This window comes from Amia ocellicauda, chromosome 4 (assembly GCF_036373705.1).
Source record: "Amia ocellicauda isolate fAmiCal2 chromosome 4, fAmiCal2.hap1, whole genome shotgun sequence".
In the NCBI taxonomy this organism is placed as follows: Eukaryota; Metazoa; Chordata; class Actinopteri; order Amiiformes; family Amiidae; genus Amia; species Amia ocellicauda.
The window spans coordinates 54,767,307-54,779,837 of NC_089853.1; the positions used below are offsets into that span (position 1 = coordinate 54,767,307).

The 12,531-nt window shown below is 36.2% G+C and overlaps 1 protein-coding gene across 6 annotated transcripts in view; it reads right to left on the reverse strand.

Annotated features, from left to right (window-relative positions):
• The window catches only part of tox2 (TOX high mobility group box family member 2), a 127,649-nt gene extending 116,135 nt beyond the window's left edge, over positions 1–11,514 (reverse strand). For 2 of the 6 annotated variants that reach the window (XM_066702788.1, XM_066702787.1), the window contains exon 1: positions 10,853–11,510. In XM_066702788.1, the coding sequence (XP_066558885.1) occupies positions 10,853–10,957 (105 nt within the window). In that variant the 5' untranslated portion in view covers positions 10,958–11,510. Of the gene's footprint in view, positions 1–10,852 lie in introns of all 6 variants that reach the window. The other 4 variants (XM_066702790.1, XM_066702789.1, XM_066702786.1 and 1 more) reach the window with 4 other exon arrangements.
• Between the last annotated feature and the right edge of the window lie 1,017 nt (positions 11,515–12,531).

Consider the following 12,531-nt stretch of genomic DNA (forward strand, 5'->3'; position numbering starts at 1 on the left):
ACTGGAAGCACAGAGATATTTTACTACCTGCATCTGACAGATATTTTTTTGGAAAATGTTTTGAACACCAGCAAATGTATTTAACACTAGTACTCAGTAATCATCAAAAGCAGATTTTTAAGGCCTAAGAATTTAAAATGTAAGAACCCGCTTTCTAGATTTTTCTTTTACACGTCTCACTGTGTTCTGGAGAAACAAAACCCACCTCCGGCGTAAATTGTTTGGGATATTTTAAAAGTGATCTTTTCCATGTTTTCAAAACCAATCTCAGTTTTCCACCTGCAGTGACAACAAAGTGAACATGTACAGCATTACACATGCTAATCCCAGGGAAAGCATTTTACTACACAGTAGCTTTATTTCAGTCAATTATCCCTTTGTTTTGTAAGTAAGACGTAGAGTCATACAATATTCAAATAAAGTGAGAAGACAGATTAAACTTCTTGTTTCCGGTTTTCTCGAGTCTCAGGAGTGAATTCGCACTTGTGAGCTAGTGAGTTTGCTGTCCTAGTCCTCAGGTTTAACTGATTGGAGTCTGACCTGATGCTTATGTTGTTGAATCACCACAAGTTAGCACCATTAGACAATTCTTGATGACTCTCCATTTGCCTTTCATACTTACAGCCCACAAGGGTGTTTTTCTGCAGCTCTGACAAAGCGTTTCAGCCGAGGAAAGTGTAACATTACTTAAGGGCTCCTTTCAGTTTCTTCTTTTCATTATTCATTTGATGTGATTAAAAAGCCACAATTCTGTTTTACACATGAACTGAAAGCACAGATACAGTATTTGTATGTGGATATATATACATACCAAGGTATTATAATTATATGCACTATTTAAGAAAGCTTGCCACCACAATACATATGCACATCTGTAATACATTGTTTTCCCTGGAACTTTGAAAATAGTTTTAACGTATAGATAAATCTCCTGCTTGTTTTTCAAAATACAGTACTGAAACATTTATTTGGCTATCATTGGCGGTGATGGATTGTTGTCTGAATCAGAGTGTAATCTTAATCTGAATTCAGACAGTAATCTTCAGACCACCGTCAATGTATTCAGAGAATATGGATAACAAAATCCACACAAGGAAAATATTGTGCTTTTCAAACACCTCTAATCTGGATTATCATAAAAAGTCTCACTTATATAGCTGGTAACATGACACACTTTCCACCATAAGTGTATTGTTTTTGCTCCAGAACTTCCAATATTCAATCCCAGACACCAATTCTACAATTTTTAGCATGAGAATATGATAGCCCATCTTCCTCCCTCCTTTTACAGTGAGTGATAAAGGATGTCTCCAATATTCAATGAAAAATCTAGCTGCAAAAAAGTTACACCAGAACATTAGGTTTGTGTCATTCCTTCAAGGGGCAATATAATCTCTTTCTTTGGCAATATTCTTGAAAAATGTTTAACAGAAGGCACTAGGGGTAGCAAATGTGAGATTGCTGGAACAATATAATCAGACATTTCCAAGCAAAGTATGGGACATGCTATTTCACATTCTCAGTCTTCTCTAAAAGAAGTTGGTGCATTCAAACAGTGCCTTTGTAAACATGTTTCCTCTGAGCCAAACATGTTTTGTTCTTTACTGCACCGTGGATGATTAGAGATGAATGTCACATGGTCTTGGCATAGATATTCATTTATGAGGAGTAATATTGGGGTGTAGCTGCTCCAATAAACTTCCACATACCCACCCATTGTTAAGCATCGCTCTCTGGGCTGATGTCAAAGAATATTTCCTCATTGTGATGCTCCTGTCCAAGGGAAACCAGCCTCAGAGACAGTTACAACGCAGTTACAAATCCCTGTATGTTTTCAGGTCTGTTATGCAATGTTACGTGTAATTTTCAGCTCATTAAACCATTATTGTGACAACTGAAAAGAGCATATCTGAGTTCTTTCTATACTGAGTAAAGTCATATGAAGTGCTGGAAATTGGGACCTCTGATTTGTCCCTCGTTAGAAACTCCTATAATTCCTATACAACTCTGCCTCCCACCTTCTCACATATTCAGTATAATTTCCCACCCAAGTCATTCACTAAAATAATAACCTTTGGTCTGATTTATGCAGAAAACTTCTATATATTGCTATTATTACTACTGGGTAGAGAGGAAAAATAAATCAAACCAAAAATAATGCTTTAATGGTGCCCACATATTTGAGCTTCAAGTATAATACAATGCGACTTCAACACTTTTGCCATGAAGTGGGTTTTTTCCGCCTAGTGCTGCTCCTTCATATCCATGAATCTGACCAGAACAGAATTAACCAACTTACAAAGTAACTTGCAAGGTTAGTTCCAAATAAAACTACTTCTGCATTAAAACTAAGCTTTACACAAAAATTACTGTTTTCCCATTGTGGCAAAATGCCAATCTAATTAATTTGCTACAGAATGGGCACTTTGCCACAGTGCAAAATAAGGCCCAAATCATTGTGTATTATAATTATCCAGCATAGAGGTAAACTTCTCAATCTTAAACATCATAAGATCTTGTAATTACAGACTGAGAATGTTAATTTGTTTCAAAAACACTGTTTTTCTTTGATACGAATCTCTCTAAGACACCATAGAATAGCACTGAGGACCCCAAGGAGTTTAGCACACCAGTTAAAGGAATCCCTTCCCTTTTAATTGTATTTAACGATGTATAGCTATATAAGTATAACTATACTTTCAGTGATAAATGTGTTTACAAGTTGCATCCAGTGTATTAGTAAAAGCTTCACAGTAAATCAGGAACAATACTGTTTTTAGTGATTCTAAAACAATCATTTTTGTGATTAAATCCAATGCTGTGGCTTACTCCACAATGGGATATTCCGTCTTTTGACATCTTAAAAAGATAGTGCTTATTGTGTCTTTGTTCCCTTTTTTTCTGAAGATGGGAGTCTTGCATATATAATACATTGCTCTTAACTGATGTAATCCAATTAACCCTCGAGGGAGACCCAGACATAACTATTTAAAACATGCCTTAGGTTCCGTCTGTTCAGATATGTCTAACACATGTAACAGTTTCACCTGTCAAGCTTATGCTAAAAATGTTCTGGCTCTCTCCTGAGGGAAAGTTACCCCAGACCACCCCCTCCCTCATTCACAAAAGAATAAATTAAGGTTACCAACAACAACAAATATCTATTTGCTTTCAGATGCAAAGATCTATATTAGTTCATTCAAATTCGATCTTATGTTGTGGAGAATTATATGATAAATACATGCAAAAGACATACCTTTGCAGCACTGGCTAAACTACATTTCTGCCATATACGAGTTTCCTAAAAATAGAAAATCAATTGGCATGAAGAGGAACACAGAAGCACTGTGATGATGTAAACCTCTATCCAACCTAAACAATGTTCTCAAAATATCCAGTTGATTTCTACGCTTTTATATGCAATGAAAAAATAAAAAACACAACTGCTGTATTTTCAAGCATACACTTCAACCACCAACTGACTATTGAAGATACAGTTTAAAAACCCTTTATAATTGAGAACCTTTTTATTTGACAGTATTGCAAAGTCCCATCTGAAATCAGTATTCTTCTAAAACAAGATACTTTATAATCAAGCTGGAACAATGCAGCCTACCAGAGACATTGTAATTAAACAATGTGGTAATTCTTGTAGCATGACATGTACCCCTGTAACTACACTGCTTTAGAAATGTTCAGAACGAGAGCAGAAAAAGAAATGAAAAAGAAAACAAAAAAATAGTGCCCCGAAACTTTTATTTTCCTTCCCAATTAAGTGAAGATGAGAAGTTCAAGACACTTACAGTATGTTAAATTGAAGTGAAATGAAAAAGATTTTCTCGGGCTGTAAATTACTTTTTTTTTTTAAGGAAAGGGAAAATTGCAGTAGCTCATCTTTCTGACTTCATTTAAGCAATGTGATTCAGCCTAGGGATATGGAAGAGTCATAATGTATTCAGCAAATATTCTTTCACTGAAACATGCATTTATGGAAAAATGGCCTTCAGCGCACACATACAGAGAGCGTATGCTGAACACACAATAGTCTCACTCATCAACGCAAGATATATTGAGGCTTGAAAGAGATTAGGTTAAATCTCTGCCAAGTGAAAATGACTCAAAACCTCAGTGCAACTGAGCTGCGTGCATAAACTTTAGAAACGCTGCATTTCGCACAGAGCAACAGAAAAATGACATTCCCGACGATCGCTACGTGCATTTCCATTATCTTCAGCTTCTGTCTTTTATTGCTAATCACATTTGCAGGGAAGACAATAGCGCCTCTGACAACAAACAGGACCATTAAAGTTTTACTCGGGCATGGGCACAATCGGTTTACTTCAATCAAACCACATGCAGGAGTATTCTCACCCCGGCACACGCAGCCTTTAACTTCGTACCAGAATCCTTATGCACTTTGGTGTTATTCCCCCCTGCAGCATTATTAAATTTAATTAAACTTCAGTCGGATTCCTAATATGACAGTCTTGGGGTTATCTGAAGATGTTTGAAGATAGAAGAAAAAAAAAACGGTTTTAACACACCTTGTTAACATGAACCCTAACGATCCAGCTAGCCTCTTGCTCATTTGCATCTCAGTGAAGGGGTTTGGTAATATTTAATGACTTCATTCAAGCCACATCTTGAAGGTTTTCCTCATTTGATGAATTATTCTGCAAAGTCTTAATATTTTAATAAACAAGAAAGATTCCCGCGGCTTAACATGGAAGATCTCATTAAAATTGATCAGCGATTTCTCTCTACACATGTGGCATTCGGTTTTCTTTCTGGCAAATGTTACATCTGAAAACAGAACAAGCCCAGTCATTTAAGCTTCTGAGGTACTTCTAATTTACTGTAAATGTCTATATGGGGGAGCAAAAAAGAGAAATATTAATGTACAACTTCAGTGCGATAAACAGTCTGATTAATTTACCATAAATCTATTTCACTGACTAATTTCTTATTTAAAAAAAAAAATCTCTTCTGTTAATGCATGCTTAGGTTTGGATATTAATCTCTTCTTAAATAACAGCACAGATTTCTACAACTGATTGTATAACTCAAGCATTTAAAGTGTTAAATTCATGTTTCCTTGTTTGTTTTTTGTTTTTAAATCAAACAACACCAAGCAAAAACAGTACTTCTGTGAAGTTATTTGGAGATAATGAGACGTCATTAACAAGATGACAATCTGTCGTCTCTAAAACAAAAATATTTATTTTCACATGGTACATCATAGTGTTCAATCAAGATTTTACATATTTGTACCAGTTATACACCTAGAGGCCAACACAAATTCAAACCATTTCAAACTCTTCAGACTACACATTACTATTTACTATCTGCATTACTATCTTGTACTTTGTTTTCTTTCTGTTTCTCACTGTGCTATTTAACCAGTCCTGCTTGGTTTCCATATATATATATAAATAAAATTACATGTTCCCAGAAGGCAAAATTTAGATGTCACTATTTGTAGCGAGTCGTATGTCAAAACGATAAGATCAGCGTATGTTGCAATCATTCGAGAGATTTTTGAAGCATTGCATAACGCCAATATTACACTCAAGAGTTCCTGATTGTGCTCCTTGGTACTTTGACTAATGGGCCTCACATCTCTCAAACTCACTACAGCTCTTTCTGTTTAAATGCCACACAGTGGAACAATATCAATAGGGGTTTACCCTCATTTCACTCCCTTTGATTTGTTACCAAACTTGATGTATGACAAATTTCAAGACTAATTACAATTGGCATGCAGGAGACCAGCTTTCTGTAACACATTATCTTTAATATCGGGACCAGGCCTCGTCTCAAATATACTGTGACAACTGTTGCTCAATACTGCTCAATATAATGGGCATGGTTTTCTTAAGATTTCTCTTCTGAATCAAACAAACTCAATTTGCATGGCACAGACATAAGAGGAGGAAAATGTAATGTGCACTTTGATTGTTAAGTCATAATAGCTTAGCCGAACTAATTCTTTGCCATCTTTACACTTAGCATTTACATGACAATGTCACTGATCATACGAGCTTTACATGTCATCCTATGGCCAGCATGTCTTGTAATATAATGAATGTGTATGTGCTGTCCTCTAGTTGTTTCAAGTGTCATTTTACCACTTTTTCATTTACATGCAAACATATCAAAGTATAACAAACTGTATGTGAGACCAAAGGAAATGCTATTGAAGAGTTTTTTTTTTTTAATAACCACAGATATATCTTGGTCAGCAAAGATAAAACTGTACTCGCACAGTATACATGCATATAATGCAACAATATCAAAACTGAAAACTGCAACTACAGCATGATCAATCCAGCTTTCAAAAGACATTAAACGAGTTTTAAAATTTCTCACTAAATGGCTCAGCACCACACAAATATATTGTCATGTTTGTCATCTTTAATGTGCATGAGGTGCATTTATAACTGGGAATCAGGCTGCCAAGACAGCTCTGAAAGGCAACAGTTTGACATCTGATTTATTTTTGGTGCTTTAAAATGATGTTTCATAGCTCTGTTTGATATGCATGCTGCGGAGAGCGACAGTCCTGCCTGTTACTGCACTGTAAGAGTTAAGAATAAATATGGTCGTTCTGCCAGAATAGTGAAAAGGCAAAGTGATGTAGTTCATGCTGTTTGGCCCAGTTTGCTTCAGTAGACCTTTCTGGTTTAAATATTTCCGTCAGTCTTCAGAGTTCTACATTGTAACTTTGCTTAGGATGTCAAGCTTAAATAACAATTCTGAGATTAAATGAGGCAAGATTTTTGAATATATATATCAGTAATGAAACGGTTCATTCCCCTAACATTTCAAACAATTATATTCTCTAGAAATCATCTTCTACCCACGCCGTTTCAAATATCACAGTAATTACAGGTTTGAATTCATTATAAAACTAAAGTACCGATTTTAAATCCTGCTTTTTTCAAATAATGTATTGTATTTGGAAGTATTATTATACTATATTCTGGATAGATGCAGTAAAATATGCAGCAAACAAAACACATCACATTTTAAAATACATCACATAAAATGCAAAAACGTCTTTTTTACCTTTTTATTTCAGAGGTCCACAAATGAATTTAGTTAAATTAGGGGTCTTAGACTAAATCATGCTTTATATGAATTGCCTACAACTGACTGCTATATATCTTACACACATTATGCAGTATATTTTTTCTGTTCGTCATGTGGTGGTCCAAAAGACTTCTGAGCCTAAAATGCTAAACCTGGATTTATTATGAATAGTATTTATTTATCTGCTAATTTACATTCCCTGTTTACAAAGGTGAATATCAAATTACTATAAACAGTCAATGGAGCCAGAAAGAAGAAAACAAAATGTCTGAAAGGATGTAGAATTACAGAATGAGAAGTTTGGGGGGTTGCTATGTTGTTTGAAATTCAAATAGCAATTCTAGACTCCTAATAAACAAACCTATATATTTGTAAAGCTGTTCTCCAATACTTTAAAATAAATACATAAATAACAGAATAAATACATCTCTCTTGTGGTCAATATGTTATAATAAAGAAGGCATGTTTAAATGAAACCCAAGAGCAGCATTTACTTTTGGGTAATTACGGGTAAAGTACACAAAGTCTGTCATGTAATAACAACATCATGTGGATCCCTCCAAAATGTTTGGTCTGTCGAAGAGTAACTTTTCCTCCATTGGTAGATCTTTATTGAGGGAACATTTGATACAGACACAGTTAGGCATAATGCTTGACAACTAAACAAATGTTAATTGTTAAGGGACCTTAATTGAATTATGCTGTAATCTGTAAACTGTTTAATAATACAACAAATCTATGTGGATCCATCGCCACCAACAAAATGTGATCAATAGTGTCAAAATGTAAGAATCTTGTGTGAAGCATGTGAAGGGTCTGTAAAGTGATTTTTGTTCCTGAATTGTAAATATTTAATTCATTTAATAAATATCTAATTATCAACCTTTGCCATTTAACAAGTGTGTATATATATATATATATATATATATATATATATATATATATATATATATATTTGTATACACATTAGACATATCTGAATGGTACAGGTATAACTGCACACCGCTATTAAGATTAAATGTAATGGGCTGCAAATACGTTCCACTACGGAAGCATTTATGTGGTTTGATAGTACTTTTTTGCTTTATCTGACCATGGTTTTCCAATGCAAATCCAATGATAAAAATGCACTGACATCTATCCAGTGAACACTGAGTGTGAAAACTTATTAGTACCCAATGTTATGTCTGGTAGGTAATGCAATCGGCTTTGCAGCATTTCCACAGTGTTTTCAAGAACAAATTGAAATTCAACACACTCTTATATTCTGATTGCAAAACACAAAATGGGAGAAAAACATTTAGTCCAAATTACACAATAATATTACAAATCTGAAACCTTGATGCTGCCTATGATTTACTAATATGTTATAAACATGCTATTGAACCTGACAAAATATGATGTATTCCCATTCAGGGAACTGAAAACAATGCATTGTGTTTATGTGTAATAATTAAAATGCCACCTACTACCAGTTATCCACAGTAATGTATATAATTGTGTTGAAATAAAGAACAAACACTTCTTTTCCATGCATAAAGTGCCATATATATATATATATATATATATATATATACTGTAACTATTTGTGCAATTCTTAAAATTCTTTTTTTGCCACTGGTATGGCTGGCTGGCCTACAGGGGTGGGTGATCAGGTTAAGCTCAAAATTGGCATGCGTGATAAAGCTAGACAGAGATGCAGACAGAAAGATTGACAGAATGCATGGACTTGTTTGCATTTACAGCGTTGAAGTGATTATCTAAAAACCATTGGCTGGACAATATGCGTATACTAACACAGTCAGCAATACTGAATCCTCTCCCTTCGGATTTGAATCCAATTTTCACTAGAGAACTCTGGAAGCATTAAACAGAAAAATCTAGTGTAGAACATTTTCATTTCATATCGCGTATAAAAGAGAAATAATCAGGTTTTCATGCATTTAAACACAGGGCATTATTAGACGTGTGGTAAAGCGAATGCAATGATGTTGCCCAGTGCAAGAGATGGGGGGGCAGACAAAAGTGCTCCAAATAATATTAATAATAATAGTAATGAAACTTTGAGGGGGGAATAACACTAAGACAAAGTTCCCCAGTGCTGGTAGGAGAAGTTAGCTCTACAGCTGGAACTGACCCAAGAGATGGAGCAACACGAGTAGGTTTGGAGACAGGTGTCGTTACAATACAGTTGCTGAGAACAAAAAGCAAATGACACCAACATGCTCCAGTGAAATTGTGTAATAACACTATAGTGCATCGTACGTGTATGTGCCTACACATAGCCTACATACATACACACACACAGACAGCCTTCTTTTAGGAATACCCAGCCACATATCGCAATGAATAGTCCCAGTAATGGAAATTAATTAACTTGAATGTGTAATCTAGGACACATGGGTTTCTCTGTTTGCGTCTGTCTATTTTGCTTTGCATAAGAGTCTATCATTTCTGAATATAAAATACCCTCGGAATATCAATCGTACCAATGTCTATCACATATTTTCCTAAATGCAAAATTACGTTGCTATTTATTTCTATTGCTTATCCCCATGGTCTCGGAGCACAGTAAGGTACATGAGAGTAATTTGTGTGTGTGTTAAACAGGATTCGATAGTAAGTACTATTTGATCTCTTATAGTCGTTAAATATCTCTTAATTACTACTGAAAGGGTTATGTATCTGATATTATAGACTGGAGAAATTAGTACACTACTGTTGACTAACTTTATACAATCTTTCGCATGCTTTCCTGGGGTACAACAAACTAAACTAATCCGTAAACAAGAGTGTTAACACAAGCAAGTGCTTCCAATGCATTTTTATTCTTCGCCTTTTTGTTCAGCAACAAAGCTGTATGTTAAATATAGGGCTTGGGGGGGGGGGGTCAACAACAACGAAATAAAATGACCATGGAGCCTGCTTTCCTATTCAAAGGCATTTGTCAGGAAAGTCAATCGAAATGGATGTACTACTGACTTTGCATGTTTCAGAAACGGGAGCACTCAGCTACTCAGTAATTGCTGCGAGGTTTGTAAGTTTGCTTATTGATGTATTGATTTATTTTTAAAGTTACAAATTCAGTATTTAAAAAAAATAGGAGTAATTGAATAAAAACAACACACGAAAGCAGCATCCCTTAGTTATATAAAGTTATATAGCCTATGCATCGGTTTTGTGCAACTCTACATAGCAGATGTCCACACACACTACTGGAAATATATTTATTTGTAGACTAGCTGGTTGCATTTTAATTGCAGTCCAAAGCGTTCTTCAATGCCACCCTTCATAAAAGCATGTTAATCCATCCATTTAAATGTGAAAACGCAGCAAAAAAAGAAAGACAGAAAAAAACGGGGGCTGTACATACATAGCACAGGTTCACTTTTTTTTTCTTTTTTTCCCCCTACTCCGTTTGTTAGATTACACTTCTGCGATTTAGTTTTTAAGCCGGTCCACCTCCAGGTCTGATCCTCAATTTGGAGGTGGCGCGGCCGGCTGCAGCTTTCCTCCGAGGAGATGCAACAAAAGTTTCGGAAACTGGAGCCCAGCAGCCTCGCCTCGCGCCCCGCCGCCCGCCTCGCGCCCCGCCGCCCGCGCTGACAGATGCATGCGTGCGCGCGCGACACAACAGGAGCACCGGCTCGTGCAGGCAGCGCAGGACGGGGAGAGATGCGAGAAACAGGTGACACACAACACACTGCACAACGACACACAACACACTGCACAACGACACACACAGGAGTTCGCTAATTACCTTATTGCAGTGGTAATAGTCCAAAGAGCTCAGGCAACTTGGATCAGTCGGTAATGAACATGAACCCACGCTAGAAGGGGGAGCTGGGTAGAATCTCACGTCCATCTCAGAGTCCGCAAGACTGACGGCATGAAAGCAGGTTCAGTGGCTGTGACTCTCTCTCTCTCTCTCTCTCTCTCTCTCTCTCTCTATTGTTTAACCGAACAAAAAAGAAACAGAAGGAGAAAGCAAAAAAAAGGGGGTTGAGTCTTTCAATGCACCCTTTCCTCACATCCGTTCGCGGTCTAACTTAGGCACCAACACGCTCGAACAGTGATGCTGAATCGAGTTTAATTTGTTAATGTCTGTCTAGGATTGGACTGCAGTGAAAAAAAAAGTCAGATATTCCAGTCTTTCCAAAAGAAAAGCAATTAAAAAAACAAAACAAAAAAAGGGATAATAGCAATCAAAAGGTGTAAGTTTCTGGAGCTCCCAAGTACTTTTTTTCCTTTCTGGAGATTTTATGTGCTTTTGCTCTGTCTCATCCCCCTTCTCTGGGCTCTGTGTTTCTATTTTCCCGCTGCGTTCGCCTTCCCTCTTAGCTTTGTCATGTAGGAGTGTTTATCCATGCGTTCAGTGCAGGAGAGAGTCTATTTCGACTGTTCCTCTCCATGCTAAATGCCATGCGACCTCTGCTGATAATAGAGGGAACACAGAGCCGAGGGGGGAGGGGAGCTAGCTGCCTTGGCAACTGCTCCAGTTTCTGTTATTGTGCGATTCAGATTAGGTAAAGACTATACTGTAGTGTATACAGCTGTGCATAATAAAACACAGGCTGCACTGTGTATTCGGGGGCCATAGACGGCTTTATTGTGGCCATTAAAATGGAGGCTGGCCTTATTGACTTATTTTTTTATGGCAATTCTAAAACAGATATACAAATACATACACATACATTATATCTATATACATGCACACACATGCATCTTACATCTTTTAATTCACATTGAATATAGTATGGCACAAGCAAAAAAACCCCAATACTTTGTAATGTTCTAGATAGCAGCTGCCTAAATTTAAGCACTGCTTTATGCTCAAAAGTCTGTTTTAAATAAGAATAGTAAAATCCACTGTAACAAGTACCTTTTTCAATGAGTAGAACATATTGCTAATTTCATGGCCATCCAGACATTTCCGACTCACAACCTAAAACATGCAAATCTATACAGATTTGGTGATATACATTTCCTGTACTGTCACTGGCCATCAGTGTTTCTATCTGCATGTTATCTGCACAGAGTCTTAGAGAGACAGAGAGGTTTGCCATTTTCTTGGTTAGCCAGTTTTGTTAAAACATACACTAGGTAAAACTGAGATGAAATCTGAGCAAAATCAACAATGTTGAAATTATATATAATATATAGGCTGATGGTGATGAGAATATATATATATATGTGAAAATGTATTCTGCTTATTTTAGTGTCAGCTATTCTAAAACATTTAAGAGACTGATATTGGCTATGTTTACATGGAGCTTAAAAATCTGTTTATAATCCGACTAATAACTCAATCGGAATACAATAGCCTCATATAAACACCTGAATCAGAACAGACTAATCAGATTGAACTCAATCCAGATATCTAGATAATCCCTTCAGTAGAAGAATATTAGTGTATAATAGCCATGTAAACAGTTTAAT